Source organism: Rhinopithecus roxellana, chromosome 11, assembly GCF_007565055.1.
Source record: "Rhinopithecus roxellana isolate Shanxi Qingling chromosome 11, ASM756505v1, whole genome shotgun sequence".
Lineage (NCBI taxonomy): Eukaryota > Metazoa > Chordata > Mammalia > Primates > Cercopithecidae > Rhinopithecus > Rhinopithecus roxellana.
The window spans coordinates 129,587,546-129,605,168 of record NC_044559.1 but is presented as its reverse complement, the minus strand read 5'-3'; the positions used below and the strand labels follow the sequence as shown (position 1 = coordinate 129,605,168).

General features: G+C 43.8%; 1 protein-coding gene across 6 annotated transcripts in view; it reads left to right on the top strand.

Annotated features, from left to right (window-relative positions):
• Nucleotides 1–17,623, top strand: part of LRMDA (leucine rich melanocyte differentiation associated) — a 1,147,456-nt gene that overhangs the window by 652,052 nt on the left and 477,781 nt on the right. The window contains exon 6 of one of the 6 annotated variants that reach the window (XM_030940314.1): nucleotides 10,725–13,159. The exons of the other annotated variants lie outside the window; for them this stretch is intronic. Coding sequence (XP_030796174.1) covers nucleotides 10,725–10,802 — 78 coding nt within the window. The 3' untranslated portion in view covers nucleotides 10,803–13,159. Of the gene's footprint in view, nucleotides 1–10,724; nucleotides 13,160–17,623 lie in introns of those variants that run through there. 6 annotated transcript variants of the gene reach the window in all.

The window sequence follows — 17,623 nt, the reverse complement described above, 5'->3', positions numbered from 1 at the left end:
CCCCAAGAAAGGAAGTAGATTTTCCTGTCATGTCTGCAGCCCACTTGAATTGTTCACTGACTTTGGAGCTGGTGTCAGCCTGTCATTTTTTTTCCTCCTAGGTGAAATTCATTGACCCTTGATGTGTTATGGAAAGAATATTGGTTGAGGAGCTACATGTATTAGTCAGGGGAAACTAACTGCTGTAACAAACAGTCCCAGATCTGGTGGTTTAGTCAGTCTCCATTCACTGATAACTCCTTGATAGGGAGGGAGGAGTATCCAGGGACCTAAGCCTCTTCCATGCAGTGGTCTGCATTTTTCTTGGGCCTTGAGTCCTTCCTGGGTTCAGCCCATGGATGGAGCAAGCATGAGAACATGGAGGATTGAGCAGGAAGATTCACAGTCTGGGTTTTTGGGTGGCACACATCACTTCTGCCCATTGGCCAAAACGCAGGCATGTGAACCAACATTCATAACTGCAAAAGAGCCTGGGAAATGCGGACATTGTGCACTGACCTGTGTCCCCCCCAAACTCGTATGTTGATGCCCTCACCTCAGATTGTGACTGCATTTGGAAGTAGCTGGCCTTTAAAGAGGTAATTGAGTTAAAACGAGACTGTTAAGGTGGGCCTTAATTCATCTGGCTGTTGCCCTTATGAGAAGAGGAGATTAGGATATGCAAAGAGACATCAGGGGTGCCCATGCACAGAGAGATGACCATGTAAAGAGGCAGCAAGAGAGTTGCCCTGTACAAGTCAAGGAGAGAGGTCTCAGGAGAAACCAGCCCTGCAGGCACCTTGACCTTGGACTTCAAGCCTCCAGAACTATAAGAAAAGAAAGGTCTATTATTTAAGCCACCTGATCAATGATATTTTGTATTTCAGCCCTGGAAAACTAATACAGCAGCTCAAATGAGTGCTCCAAAACACAAGTCAGTGTATTTAGTGAACACTGAGTCAGCATCTACCATACTGAGCATTTGTGTTTTAGCCCCACTGCAACAGTCGGCTACTGTGAATCCTTGGGCAAGTCTAGTTCGTCTTCTAGGACTCAGATTGCTCATCTGTAAAATGGGTACAGTGGTGCAGATGAACTCTGAGGGTCTCCCTATGGTTTTGTGACCTGGATGGTGCACAGTCCCTCAGCTGGCATCTTGGTCAGGTAGGGATCCAGTATCTGGCCTACTGTCATGGTACCCTGAAGGACCCAGATTTTAGGGTTCAACCTGGATTCAAATCCCCACTGTCCCATTGGCTATGGGATTTTGAGTAAATGAGTACCTGCCTTAGTTACCTCATCTTTAAAATGAGGTTAATAAAAATAGCTACCTGAAAGTGTTGCTGGATTAAGGGATTAAAGGAAATAATGAATATACTATAAAGCACTTATTCCAGGGCTTCGTGCCCAATAAAGACTTAACTTTGGGCCAGGTATGGTGGCTCACGCCTGTAATGCCAGCACTTTGGGAGGCCGAGGCAGGCGGATCACAAGGTCAGGATATCGAGACCATCCTGGCTAACACCATGAAACCCCGTCTCTACTAAAAATACAAAAAAATTAGCCGGGCATGGTGGTGGGCGCCTGTAGTCCCAGCTACTTGGGAGGCTGAGGCAGGAGAATGGCATGAACCCGGGAGGCGGAGCTTGCAGTGAGCCAAGATCACGCCACTGCACTCCAACTTGGGCGACAGAGCAAAATTCTGTCTCAAAAAAAAAGACTTAACAATTTTGTTTCTCCTCCTCTCTCTCTTTCTCTTTCTTCCTTTTTGCCTCTTTATTTTTTTGCATATTTTGTAGTTATTTTTATGTAAGCGTCCTGAATGTGAAGATAGAGAGTGGGAAGCATTGTCACTCACATGATCTCATTTTATCCTCATGAGAGGATAAGACAGATGAGGTGGTGCCTTTTTTACAAATAAGGAGCACTAAGACGGAGGAGTTGTGGGATTCACTGACAGTTCCAGAGAAAAGTGAAAGTGAGATTCAAACCTGGGCCTCCTCTTGGCCCAGTGCTGTGTTGTTACATGATATCTAACCTGGCCATTCTGGGGATTTCACGGCTCAGGAGGAGATGACATGATTCGGGAAAGGAGAGCCAGAGTCATCAACCAACACCAGGTCCCTGTCCATAAAGTTCCCTCAGGAAGCACAAAATGGAAATGGCAGCTCTTTCAAGGGCCAGGCAGACAACAAACAAATATGTTGCATTTACAGCCAGGAATAGAAAGAAAATTGTTAGCCTCCAAAGGTTCCTCAATCCCCCTGATGAAGATAATGTTGACGTGACCTAGTTTGGGACTAGGGTTTACTTTTCTTTGTGCTCCATGTTACCTGGACTTCTCCACACTTCTGGGAGTCAGGGACATGGCCTTGAAATACTGTTTGTCTTATATGTCTAGCTTGCCACAGCTCTCATCTTCAAAACACCAGTTCTTGGTTTTAGATACATGGCAGAAGATGCCTCAGGGCCAGGAGTTCCCACCCCAAATCATAGGCTGAGGATGCAGGACCAGGGAGGAAGGGAGGAAGATGACATATTCATATCCTGGTTCTGTTGACCCTGCTTGAGCCTCAGAGCCAGGCACCATCCTCCTACTTAGAGGTGATGGCAACCAGACTCTCTTTTAAGAGAAAAAGTATATTTTGCTTCACTTTTATTCAAAACAAGCTTTCTAGAGGGCTGAAATTTTGAGATGCACTAGAGACAGCTGGAGATCTTCAAGCTATAGGAAAATGGCAACGAATTCAGCCTTTCTGCTATCTCTCTCCTGTAGGGCAGGTTATCTGTCTTTGTCATGGCTAATGGCAATTTATGCTATCCATGACCACTGGGAAGGAAAAATATTCATATTTTTAAAGTGAACTGAGACAGATCACTTCTCTATCAGGGACATGATCATGCTAGAAGGAAGGAAGTAGAGTTTCCGGGGTCATAGTTTCTCAGTGTTTTCTGGGAGGTCACCATTTATTTATGATCTCATCATTTGAGTTTCAAAATTAGGATGAATTCTACTGGAGCCTTAAAAAGTAATTTGAAGTGATGAGGGCAGAAGAATCTGCTCAAGATCCTGTGCTTTTCAGGAAATAGGGTACCTTTTAACTTTGCCAAGCAGCAATGACATTGTCACCCAGAGGTTTAGATGGAAAGTGACACAGATGAAGCTTCAAGACTGAGGCATTTTCAGGCCATCTATGAAAATGAACTATCTCAAGCCCATGATTAGTATTTTCAAGCTGTGAAAGAATATGGTTTAGCTCATTTCTCAGGCCATACCCTCTGGTATACTTGGCCTGGATATATTCAACTTGTATTCTCATTCCTACCCCTAACTGCAATGTTAACTCTTTTTTTTTTTTTGGAGATAGAGTCTCGCTCTGTCGCCCAGGCTGGAGTACAGTGGCACGATCTCGGCTCACTGCAAGCTCTGCCTCCCAGGTTCATGCCGTTCTCCTGCCTCAGCCTTCCAAGTAGCTGGGACTACAGGTGCCCGCCACCAGGCTGGCTAACTTTTTGTATTTTTAGTAGAGACGGGGTTTCACTGTGTTAGTCAGGATGGTCTCGATCTCCTGACCTCATGATCTGCCCATCTCGGCCTCCCAAAGTGCTGGGATTACAGGCATGAGCCACCGCGCCCAGCCAATATTAACTCTTGAACAATTGTTCACACAGGTGACCTTCCCCTATTTAAGCACAGACATTCCATAATGGAAGGGGAGCACCAGAAATTCCCAACTTTTGAGAAAATTATTGGGCCTGTTATTATTGGAAGGAGGAAAACCAAGATGAGGTGATTTAGGATATTTATCAAGAAGATGAGGGAATTAATATATGGAGGCATCTCCCTTTCTTTGCATTCCACCAAACAGCTTAAAAGGAATTTCAGGGCCGGGTGCGGTGGCTCATGCCTATAATCCCAGCACTTTGGGAGGCTGAGACAGGCAGATCACAAGGTCAGGAGATTGAGACCATCCTGGCTAACACGGTGAAACCCTGTCTCTACTAAAAATACAAAAAAATTAGCTGGTGTGGTGGTGGGCACCTGTAGTCCCAGCTACTCGGGAGGCTGAGGCAGAAGAATGCTATGAACCCAAGAGGCAGAGCTTACAGTGAGCTGAGATAGCGCCATGCACTCCAGCCTGGGCGACAGAGTGAGATTCCATCTCAAAGAAAAAAAAAAAAACGGGATTTCAGGTGATTCTTTTTGGAAGGTCTTCCTTCTCACCCATTGGCTAGTTTCTACCCATTTAACACCAAGCCTCAGTTTTTCCATTCTTCTTCCCACTCATTCATTCACCTTATATTTACTTTGTATATCAGGGTCCTTGGAAGGATTTGGGTAGAAAAGAAACTAAAACAGCCTTAGCCTTCACAGGGAGCACTTTCTAGGGAAGATGGACTCAAGTCTTTCCTCTGTCTCACTACGCTGACCTCTTCTACAGTTGCTTGGGTGCCTACAAATTTTTTCTCCTTTGTATGCCTGATGAAGTCTACAGATGTTATAGACTGAATATTTTAAATAATTTGACCTTTGTGCCTTATAGTACTCTTATTCCCTTTTTATCATCACATTCTATTAGAATTGAATGAACAGAATTCTTCAAAGGGTTTTTTAGATTGCCGTTTGATCTGACTGTGGAGGGAAGAATGATAGAGAGTTGGGTGTGCAGTTTTGCACACTTCTGGGTGGATGGGCAGGATGCATGTCATCTGCCTCCCTCCAGGCTGACCACATGGGCTCCTTAGAGAAAACACAGCCCAGCCAGGAGGAGTGGAAAGTGGGTCTCTTCAGATGTATGGAAGTCCTTATGTGAAAAGCCCTATGTGGCTTTCAACAATAAAGTCCCATTGAGTTGGAGGCAGTTTAGAAAAAGGGTTGGAGGCCCAAATTAGTTGGACACCAGAAGACCAAAATCCCATTAGAAAAAGAAAGTCCTTACATCAAAATATTTAAACCAAAGGGAAAGGCCCGAGAAGTATGGAAAGCAAACAAGAAAATAAGCAAAAGTAATGAAATTATTTCCTCCCAGGGCATCAGAGGCTAGACCATGGCTCTAGTCTAGAATCATCTGGTAATGATAGAGATGGATTTTTTGTTCTTAAAAAGAATGCTCTGGGTAAGTCATTTCGTGTCAGCTTTTATAACAGTTAGGAGTAAGGGAAGAGACCTGCCTTCTTCTTGTCAGTCTCTTTAGGTGGGTTGGTCCTTACCTGCCAGGAATTTTGTAAACTTCGTAGCACAGAGCCTTCTGTCTGGGGCATCTGTGGTAATTTTCTGCCAGCTCTGAATTTTGTTTTGTGATTTCTGGCCTAACTTCCCACTGTTCTTCAGTGTATTTTTCAGTTTAACTAGATCAGTGTATGTCTCAAGTTCTTTTTCCTCCTCCTCCTCCCTTCACTTCAAAATAGATGTGCCTTCATTATTGTTCACACAATCTCTTCACTCACTCATCCACTTTCTAGGGAATATACATCCTACCTTCTTTCTCTCATCAATCCTTCAATGCCCAACACATATTCTGTACTCTATGAAGCCCCCTCTCAGAATTCCCAGACCCTAGAGCTTTCCTTTAACTACATCTTTAAATCATATTATATTTTCCAATATTTTAATGTATCCATCTTGCTTTCCCAAGTGGGAGGGCAAGGAATGTATCTCATCTACCTTCCGTTATACCCCATGGGGCCAAACTTAGGGATGGTCCTACACTATCCCTTAGTATTTAGCATCTTCTACTACATTGAGCTATACTGAGACAGTCACCTTCTTCCCCATGGCCAAATACCAGGGAAGACCCAATGCACCAGCACTCAATTCTCTCACCAAGTGTTATTCTGAAAATATCTGTATGAGACAGTGGCCAGCCTTGGACCAGAGGGAAATTCTGCAATTCTGCAATTTATTTGGATGCTTGCTAGAGGTCACACCACAAGGCCACTGTCCACATATCAGCTTTCTCTCAGGAGCTGACTCATGTTTTTTATATAAATCATACTGAGTTGCCCATTATAAACACCTTGTAACATTCAAAAGGCTTTATGGCTGTTATTAGCTACTGCAGTTGTGATTTACTAGCTAATTCAGGCTGATGTGTGGATGAGTGTGCCCAGGGCACCATTTGTCCCATCTACATAAGTCAGAGAGTAGAATAGGCTGTGTACTCAAAAGCAACTGTCTCTTCAACAGCCTGTGGCATGTCAGGGCTTGCTTATATTTTGAGTTAGCAAGTCAGCAATCTCTCCTCTCAGGGTGGGCTGTGTCTTCACTCCATGACACCTCCATCCAAGAGCCCTTGGTGGGAAGCACGGCTGTAACAGCCAGTTTGTGTTCAGCGCTTTCACTAAAGACTTCCTTATTGCAGGCAGAGAAGAAAATAAAGTTGTGAGAGAAATATCTGGAATGGCCCTTGTGACACCTTTATGTTTCCCAGTGCATTCAGCATCAGATTTTGTATTAGCTTCTAGTTAGTAGTAGTCACACTTATCACTTGTTCTTTTTTCCAATAAAAGTATCTGGCAGGAGGCAGTGACTCATGCCTGTAATCCCAGCACTTTGGGAGGCCAAGGTGGGAGGATTATTTGAGCCCAGGAGTTCAAGAAAAGCCTGGGCAACATGGCAAAATCCCATCTACGAAAAATACAAAAATTAGCCAGGCATAGTGGTGCACACCCGTAGTCCCAGCTGCTCAGGAGGCTGAGCCTGGGGAGGTGGAGGCTACAGTGAGCTGTGATCACACCACTGCACTCCAACCTGGGTGACAGAGTGAGGCTCCATCTCAAAAATAAATAAAAGTATCACTATTGGATTTCCTATGGTGTGTACATTTTATATAAAATCAGATATAGCCACAGATTGTGTTTAGGATGATATATGTTTTATGTAACATGTTTTTTTTTTTTTTAATGTTTTAGGTTTTTGCTTTCTTTTAATCCTACTAATTGCCTAAGATGAGATGAAAGAAAATCCATCTATACAAGTAGTATTCTGCTCTTCTGGATCTGAAAACAGGGACTAAACTGAGTAAAACTTATAAAGTAGTTTGTAGTTTATTTGACAGGGAGAAAAATTACAGAAACGCACATGTATATAAAATGTATGTGTGTACATACATACATGCTTACCAGATGAACACATTATATGTTTATGTATTTACTGTATAGCTATATATGCATGTTACATAATACATATATTAAACACTATCCCTTACTTTGTTATATAGATTTCTGCTTTGATTGGCTTACATTTAATAGACAATATCTCTTCTTATTTTAAGATTTCAGTGCTGTAGAACCAAGTAGCTTGGGTATGAGGTAACTCTTTGCAATTCCAAATCCTCATCCTTCAGCCTCTAACTACAGGTGGCTCTCAAACAAAACAGGTTTGGACTGCACAGATTCACCTACCTGAGGATTTTTTTTCAACCAAATGAAGATCAAAAATCGAAATTCTCAAGGTGCTAAACTCATGTATATGGAAGACCAGCTTTTCATATGTGCAGATTCCATAGGGCCAGCTATGGGACTTGACTATGCGTGGATCTGTGTATACGCAGGGGGCCCTCAAGCCAATTCCCTTTGTCTATCAAGGGATGACTGTACTAAGTTTACCTAGAAAATATGATATTTGAGTTGTACCCTTGCCTCAGCCTGGGTTTCCCTGCCTGTCACTTTGGGGTGAGCTGTCCAACATGGCAAGGTTTGTCTTCTGAATGGTTGCGTCATCCACGAAATCAAGAAACAGATTTATTTGTATCTGTTGTAGTTAGTGCTTTTGCCTGTGGGTTTCTGGTGAGAGGAGCCAGAACTAGGCAGCCTTTGTACCTGTGACTCAAAGGAAATATGTCTAGCATTTTCCATTAGATGTTTATTGCTCACCAAGAGTTGGCCTAGAAACCTGTATTGAGTGGTTACAAGCAACAAAGCTGAATGAGATCAGACTTCAGAGAAATCAGAGAAATGTAAATTAATGTAAGAATAAATGATCACCTTGTACCCATTAGGCTGCGATAATTGAAAAACCAGGTAATGGCAAATGTTAGTGGATGTGGGGTTATAGGAACCCTCATGCCCTACTGGTAGAATTACAGTAATTCTGGAGTATAAGCTGACTTCATTGAGCTGAATTAATATACTCATACCCTGTGCCCAGCAAGTCTACTCTAAGATAAATATTCCAATGAAATTCTTGCATAGGTCCATAAGGAGGTTCATAGGAGGATTTTCTTTAATGTATTATTTGTAGTGGTAGAAAGTTGAAGCCAGCTTTGAGTTGAAGGAAATTCCGGGAGATTGGAAGGTAAAATGTGGTAGATGCCTTGGAGTACTGAGCAACAGTTAGAAGCAGGGATTCAGTGGATGCATGGCAACATGACCTAGATTGCATTGACTATATTTGCTTGTTTCCTGTGCTTTTGATAAACTGACATCTGGGGCTGGGCTAACCAGGGAAAGACTGTCCCTCCCAGGGCTGGCCAACTCTTAGAGATTGCAAATGACTCACTTAGAAGTGTGCCTTTCATATGCAAAGGAACAAATCCAGAGCCCCTACTGTGAACCACCTCTTCTCTCTGGCTCTTACACTCTAGGAGGCAGTATTCCTCTGCCCTAATCATCCCAGGACCAGTCAAGACAGCCAATCCTACTTCTGCTAACCTTGCCTGGCCCATCTCTTCCCAGAACCACCACAATCAAGACTTTGCTCCCTCCTTCTGCCTTGTCACCTACCCAGATGCTTCCCTGTGCAGCCCCGTGTAACATGGCATGCCCACTCCTCTTGGGAACTAGAGTAAGCTATGTTTTCAATGGCAGTCATCTTCTGATCTGTTGGCCTCACCATACCTAAATAGTTTTAGAACATAGGCATAAAATAAAATCACTTCATGGCTGGGTGTGGTGGCTCACACCTCTAATTCCAGCACTTCGGGAGGCCAAGGTGGGTGGATCACCTGAAGTCAGGAGTTCGAGACCAGCCTGGCCAACATGGTGAAACCCAGTCTCTACTAAAAAAACAAAAAAAAAAATAGCCAGATGTGGTGGCACAAGCCTGTAATTCCAGCTACTCAGGAGATTGAGGTAGGAGAATCACTTGAATCTGACAGGCAAAGGTTGCAGTGAGCTGAGATCATGCCATTGCACTCCAGCCTGGGTGACAAAGCTAGACTGCATCTCAAAAGAAAAAAAAAAAGGCTCCAGTGTGTCTTGTGGGGAAGAAGTTGGTTCAACCTTGTTTAACCGTGTGTTTCCCAAGCTCATTTGACCAGGAACCCTTCCTGGTAGCACCTACTTACTTGAATATGGAACTTGGTGGTGAACCTCTCAGGGTACTTGAGCCTTTCTTTCTAGGAGAGGGCTTCGGGCTCCTGAGCAACATCCATGAACTGAGGAAGACTGTGTAGACAAGTGGCTAGGGAAAGGGACAACTTGATGGAGGAGAAGCCATTAACTGAGATACCACCTCTTCCTTAGTATCCAAGGGACTTGGCTCAGCAGGAATATTATGTTTTTTCTTTTCTTTCTTTTCTTTTTTTTTTTTTTTTTTTTAGACGGAGTCTTGCTCTGTCACCCAGGCTGGAGTGCAGTGGTGTGATCTTGGCTTACCACAACCTCTGCCTCCCAGGTTCAAGCAATTCTACTGCCTCAGTCTCCCAAGTAGCTGGGGTTACAAGTATGTGCCACTGTGCCCAGCTAATTTTTGTATTTTTGTTTAGTAGAAATGGGGTTTCGCCATGTTGGCCATGGTTGGTCTTGAACTCCTGATCTCAGGTGATCTGCCCACCTTGGCCTCCCAAAGTGCTGGGAATACAGGCATGAGCCACTGTGCCCAGCCATACTATGTTTTTTTAAAACCAGAAAGATACTCAGTTCAAGTCACAGTTTTCAATCATTGTGACCTTTGGCAAGTCCTTTGAATTCTTTTGGTTCAGTTTTCTCGTTGGCAAATGCAGCTTTGAAACTTAATTTCATAGGTTTATGTTGAAGGTTAAAAATGATGTATGTAAAGTATCTGGCACTTAGTAGTAGGTTAGTAAAAATTAGCCGCTGTTAAGACATTATCAGAATTATTAATATCTTCGTTTGCTCTTTTATGAGGACTAACAGTGAACCTATTCACAATTAGCCATATGACTATAGAAGCGGCTTACTCAAGGTCACATTGCTCATTAATAGCAGAGGTGGGACTAGAATCTACTTCTCTTAGGTCCTTGCTCAATGTCATCTTCATTACACTGGACCAAGGGTCCTTTTGCCTATTTTGTGACTGAGGGAACTCAGCACAAGCTCTTTCAGTGGACTGAATGGACCACTTCACTGCAGCACTGGAGAGAGACGCGGGATGGGAATCAGAGGCCATGGGGTGGCACTGGGATTTTTGTTTTAGTTGTACTCTGCATCCTTGTTAATAACCTAGAGAAGGTTGTAAAGAATATGCTAATTATATCTGTATTTTCCCCTAAATGGAGAGGTATTTCAAACCTCACCAATGACAGAGACATGACATAAAGGGACCTGGAGTTGTCAGGCATATGGACAGGAAATCACTAGATGAGATTCAGCTGCAGTAAATGCATCCTAATACATCTGGGGACAAATAATCTGAAACACAGATATTCAATGGGAGGAAGATATTTGGAAAGCAGTAAATGCTGAAGGGGACCTGGGGGATAGTGGACAGCAAATTAGATGTGGGTTTTCATTGTGTTAGGCCAACAGAAATTGGTAATGCAATCTTGCACTGTATTTTCCAGCAGTTCCCTGGAGCAGCTGGGAGGAGAAAGCCTCTTTCACCAGCCAAGATCAAGTCTGCTCGCCCCACACACTGCTGAAGAATGGCCTGGCTGGGGCTGGGGTGGAGGGAAGGGTTACTTTACTTTTCCCTGGCCCCTACCTCACAGGGATAGTGACTTTCCTTTCTCTAAGCCCCACCCTGACCCTGTGTCCTTGACGAGTCGGTCTCTTTCCTGTCTCCCACCATCTTGCCACAGAATGCTGTGGGATGTTGGTCTGCCTGGGACAGCCAAGGGAGGACAGTCCTGCCTGGAAAATCCTTCTGGTCTGCAGGGTAGACTTGGCCTCAGGTGTTTGTTTCCATGTAAGCTAAACATAGCCTTTTTTCTAGTGATACTGGCTTCCTCCCCGCTCTCCCTCACACTCGCACTCCCATCCTCTTCCTCATGAAGGATTTCACCTGCAGATAGCCTCTGTAGACAGAGGACTGTTTGACAAAACACAAGCATCTGCCCCCAGCAGCTGTTCCCAGCAATGGGGATCAGTCACTGACTCCTCCCACCTCCTCCTTCTCGTGCTTCACTCTTCTGCACCCATCCCCCCTCAATTTTTTAGTCTTCTCAAGTTTAAAGACTTCCCTTGACATGCATGAAACCAAATTTCTCTTCTGGGGACCAGTGAACACATATTCTGATTTTTTTCTAGTTCCTCGCCTTACCCCATTCTCAGGAAAGCCTAGGCACTTCCTAAGTTCAGAGCACTTCCTTGCCGGGGGGCCTGCTAAGTGGGGTGAGTTTAACTGGAGCACCCCTCCTAACTTTTGGGAAAGAGTTCACTCTCACCAACCTACACTTTCTACCTTTCCTTCTCTGGGATTGTCTCACCTCTGGAAATCCTTCAGGGACTTCTGGGGAATGGCTATGTCAATGGGGGTGGTAAAAAGTGGCTGTAGGCTGGTAAATGTCAGAAGCTATTTGCAAGACTGGGAAAATTCACTGTTTATTTCTTCAACAAGCCCTAGTTTCCTCCACTGAGAATGTGCTTCATCATACTCATCATCCAGGTTTGTGTTCAGAGCAGTTTAGCTTAGGCATGCAATTATCACTCAACACTCATAAGTAAGTGGCCAAGTTTAAAGTTACTCTGTGAATATTTCTACACATTCTATTCAGTAAGTGTTCACCAAGTCCCTTCTCTATGCCTACCACACAGCTAAATACTCATGTGTATATGTGTGGGAGAGAGAGAGTTTTACTGTCGTGGAGGGGCCTGAATGAAAAAGGCATCACCGTGGAAGAACTTGAGCTTTCAGTCCTGATAGGTCATGGATATAAATGGATGGCAGCTGCTAGCACAGTGATTTATGAGTGATGCTCCCAGCCAAAGGAAGTCAGGCACATTCTAGAACTGCAGACTGCTGTGTACAGGGCATCTCAGTATATTTAGCAAATGAGATTGCAAACCACAGAAAAAAAGGCTGAGTGGGTGGAGAGGAAGAACATTCTCTGGCCAGAAACTTGCTGAACTTTGAGGCCAGGGACCGGAGGTTTTGCAGAGGTGGGGAGAGACGTTCTTTGGCTTGTCCTACAGAAATAAATCACCACGGAGGAGATATACCAAAGGCCAATTATATGGAGTGTTTTCTTGGAAAATCATCTCCCAGACAGGCCCTGTAAATCATCCCCGGCATTGGCGAGCATTCAGAGCTGCCTGGTGGGGCGGGTGGCATGCCAGTGCACCCCAGTGTCAGGTAGAGGAATTACACAGGGGTATTCTTGTTATAGCAGGGAAAACAGAGGTCAGGTACTAGCTGTCTTCATCCAAGGAAGCAGTGTAGGGCAGAACTGTTTGTTCTGTCCTAGGAATTGTAGGGCCAAGGCTTTTGACCAGGTTTTACCACTTACTTGTTCTGTGACTTTCAGATTATCTACAAACAGAGTGGGGACTGGGTTATCTCTAAGGTTCCTAGAGGGCCTGACACTAATTTTATGCCTTTGTGTTCTCTATAACTTCTGCATAGCGTAAGCTTTTGCATACCACACCCCATGCTGGTAATTATCCCAAGAGAGACAAAAATTTCCATCTACCCAGCAAGGTTAGTCATACAGGATCATATTGGGAGGGTAATAGGAGTCTCTCAAAGCCAGGTCCTCAGTGTAGCTGTAGAGAGAGATGGGAATTTAGCCTGGAGAATAAAGAGCTAGGGGGGCGCCAGAGGTACTGTGTTCAATATTGGAAGGGCTTCATGTGGAAGAGGGATCGTGTCTGTTGTCCTGCTCTGTAGGCCAAAAGCAGGACCAATGAAACTGCAAATAGAGGGGCCCAAAAGGAAGGAAAAGATAAACCAGCAATCATTATTCCATTGCTCAGTGACACAAATTTAGTGCTTGAAAATATAGCAAGAACTCTAACTGGCCAAGTGTGGTGGCTCACACCTATTATCCCAGCACTTTGGGAGGCTAGAGTGGAAGGATAGCTTGAGCCTGGGAGTTCAAGACCAGCCTGGGCAACGTGGAGACCCTGTCTCTACAAACAAACAAACAAACAAAAAATTATCTGGGCATGGTGTACCTATAGTCCCAGCTACTTGGGAGGCTCAGGTGGGAGTATCACTTGAACCCAGGAGGTTGAGGCTGCGGTGAGCGATGATTATACCACTGCACACCAGCCTGGCTGACAGCAAGACACACAAAATTTCACAGACACACAAAAAGAACTCTAACCATCAGAACTATCCAACAGTGGCACCTAAACCTGGCAGAGCAGAGAGTGATCCATCATTGTTGTAATCTAGCTGAGGCTGGGTGACAGTCATGGTCACAGCAGAGAGGAAAGGATGCTCCTTTCTGCTCTACCTGTAACCATCTTCTGTCCCTGGAATGAGCTGAGTGAGGAATGCTCTCCTTCCTCTCCTCAAAGTGTCTTCCTTGTCCCAGCAAAGCTTCATTCCTCCTATTGAGGATGGGGTTGATTTATCTCTAGGAGGGTTCTCTTAAAATGTGTCTACTTTTTGGAGAAAACGTATGTTGAGACTTTGAGGGTGGGGATTTAATTGCTTGCCAATAAACAGAAGGCCCCAAGGGAAAGAAATGTGAATTAGAAACTGATACACAATATCTGGATGGGAAGCTGGGCAGAAGGGAAAAACTCAGGCTCTCAATAGGGAAATCTGTTGGGCACCCAGCTTACTTCTTAATTACTTTTTTTGTTAATGGCCAGTCCATTCCTTATGGGTTCGTTGGAGGGTTTACTTAAACTTTTTTGAAATATATTGGTTATTTCAGCTTGTACTAATTCTGGAGGCAATGAATCTACAAGGTTAATAAAATAATTCTTCCATCATCTTAAAATTACTTCTTCATTCAAGCTGTAAGATTTCCTTCTTCTTCCCATATTCTAGAATGAACAATTGTTTTCTCTTTATTTGTCTTCTTTGTGATTCTATTGATTCTGTTAGGATCCCTTCTCAGTCTTTGACTTTCTTTCTAGACAAAGCCCTCCTAATTGTTCTCATTAGTTTGAGTATGACAATTCTGTCCCTGTGATTAATTCAACACACACCTAACATTTATTAAGTTCCTACTCTATGGAAGTCATTGAGCAAGACACTGAGGCTAGAGGTGAAAAAGACACTTTTCTTGCCATTCTTGATACAGGATTGTAGCAGAACTAAATTAGTTGTAATGAATAGAGTGCCATGATACACGATGAAAACACTGGCCATTGTTCATGAGGTCACTCTCATCTACCTCCTGTGACAGATGAAATCACTGAGACTCTGAGAATTTCAGTGAATCACTCAAGTTCCTACAGCTGGTAAATGGCAGAGCTGGGATCTGAATCTAGGGCGGTCTGACTCCAAAGCCTGCATCCTTTCCACTGTGTAACACTTCCTCCCTTTGTTTGATTGTCAATGGAAATACAGAGAAACATGTGACTTAAGAATGAATTGGGGAAGTTAACTGTACTGGTGAAAAATGAAGACATTTTGTAATAAAACATATAGGAAGATGAAGTAGAAAGTTTACCACTGTCCTGGGATCCTCTGCAACCACGTTGAGGGGAATCTGAGCTCTTGGTATGCAGGCTCAGAATCATGGCTCTGTCTGGCGTTGGACATAAAATGGTAGAGTTGATGCAGACTCCAGCTCAGTCATCCTTGTCTGTTATGCTTGGAGGCGACAGCTCTGCATAAACCCATTAACTCAGAGAGATTTCGACAGAGCCTTTCCCTTCCCTGACCACTGGGCACGAGTGCACCACTCTGCTCTGAGCTGATCAGCTTTCCATATGCACAGTACAACCACAGCCTCCCTCCCCATCTTTCATCACCTAAATAAGGGCAGTTAATGTTTAAGAGTAGAGAATGGGGAACATAATGATGGATAAATTATAAGTTTGGGGATATGAAAAGTCAAACTGTGTAAATATGTATTTTAAACCACAAACAGAATGTTAATGCATCTTTCCCATTAACTCACTAACTGAAATTACAGAGTGTAACGTGAGCCACCGCCCACGAGTTGGTTATGATGTTTTCAGATTTAGAACAGCAAATGATAAATGCCCTTCTCGCAGACAAAGAAGCGATTGACACAGCTTTTCAGTGTAGTCACTGGCAATGTCAGCAGTGGAAAATAAACTGAGCACCAGGAGGAGAGACGACCTGAGATACCTGGGGATAGTGGAGTGTGGGCTACTGTTAAGCACCTCCTGTATACTGGGGAATGTCTCAGGGGTTGGTGTAGCCCCTCCGAGTGATGAGGACCCAGGTGCCATTGCCTGGACTGCCTTTCTGAATTAGAGGGTGGGCTTGTTTTCTCAAGCTTCAGCTCTATCCTGCTATGGGTTGGTGGGCAGCTGCAGTGAAGCCAGTTTCACTATGGCTAGGTTTGGGTTGGGGATATGTGGTTTTTGCAGCAGCCATTTCATTGTTTGGTTGCTTATGGGCAGCAGTATAAAAGAGAGGTTAAGAGGATGTGGAGAAATTAGAACTCTTGTGTGCTGTTGGTGGGAATGAAAAATGCTATGGAATAGTATGGTGGTCCCTCAAAAAAATTAAAAGTAGAATTACTGTACTATATGATCTGGCAATTCTGCTTCTGAGTGTATACCCAAAAGAATTGAAAGCAGAGTCTCTAAGAGATATTTGAACACCCATGTTCATAGCAGCATTATTCACAATATCCAAAAGGTGGAAACAAAGTGACTATTGACAGATGAATGGAGAAACAAAATGTGGTCAGTGTATTCAGCCCTAAAAATGAAGGCACTTCTGATACATGCTGCACCATGGATGAAACTTGAAGCCATTGTGCTAAGTGAAATAAAACACTCACAAAAAGACAGATATGATTCTACTTATATTCAGAGAGACAGTAGAATAGGGGTTGTGAGAGGCTGGGAAGAGAAGGAAACGGGGAGTTATTGTTTCATGGTACAGAGTTTTGGTTTTGGAAGAGGAAGAGTTCTGGAGACTGTACAACAACATGAATGTATTTAGCACTACTGAACTATATACTTAGAAATGGTCAACATGGTAAATTTTATGTTATGTGTATTTTACCACATATAATATTACTGCATCTTTGTAAGAGAAGGAGAAGGAATCCAGCTTTAAGAACTTGGGTAGATTCACTGCTGCTGTTTACTTGCTGTGTGATTTTGAACAAATGAGTAAACCCTTAAGCCTGCTCTTCTCAACTGTGAAATCATATCTGCTGTAAGCATTGTAAAATAGCGAGTACTCAATAAATGTCAGCATCCTTCACTTTGGTGTTTCAGAAATCCTCTCTTATGCCCACCCCAATATGTCCTCCTGAAATAAACGTGTTTGTGTGTGTGTGTGTGTGTGTGTGTGTGTGTTGTGTGTAAGATCTTTATATACATGGTAAGTTATGCGTGGACTTCTTTCTGGGCTGAACTTCGGCTCTATTAACATTTCTTCATAAAGATTGATTCCTTCTCTTTGACACCATCTCTGCACTTTGTCCACTTCCCCTGCATGTCTTTAATTGAAGGATCAGAAAGTAAATGGGGTGTCCTGGAGAGACTGCAGCCTGGGCATTGTATACCTCACTTCTTCTTAGCCTGGCAGTCCTCATGGCCCTTGGGCAGCTCACTCATAGTCACTTGGGGGTGCTCAGTCTTGCTCATCGCACCCCAGGATCTGCCTCCCTGGTGCTTCCTCCCTGCCATGCATCCCCCTCCCACCAACTGCCTTCATCCCCAAACTCCCACCCCTTTTTTTAGAGGTAGGCTCTCTTTGTTGCCCAGGCTAGAGTACAGTGGTGATCATGGTTCATTGTAACCTCAAACTCCTGGGCTCAATTGATCCTCCTGCCTCAGCCTCCTGAGTAGCTGGGACTACAGGTGTGTGCCACCACATCTGGGTAATTTTTAAAAAAATTTTTTTGTAGAGATGGGGTCTGTGTTGCCCAAGCTGGTCTTGAACTCCTGGCCTCAAGTGATCTTGGTGCCTTGACCTTTCAAAGTGTTGGGATTACAGATGTGAGCCACCATATCCGCCTTTCACTGGCTTTTGACACTTTCTTGGTCTCTTTTGGCCCTGAGCTAAGTAACCCTAGGGCATATTTCAGGAGTAGGTTGTTGGCATTTCTGAAGCCTGTGGGACAATTTGGCTGTATGGAAATTGTTGAGGGTCATTTTCCCCTGAAGGCTAAATGGTGACCCTGGTCAATGTTTAGCTAGTGTGCACTTAAATGATTTCCCCTAGTTAATGAATCATGGGACAATTAGCTGAGGACTTTCACACCCTGCAGGTAAGCTGGGGTGGTAAGAACCGGTAATCCTGAAATTATGTTGAGTTATGTAGGCTATGCAGTGCAGGATCTGCTTAGCACAGCTTTCCGGTGCTTAGAACCTAATTACAAATGTAAATTGAGGGCTGCAACTATTG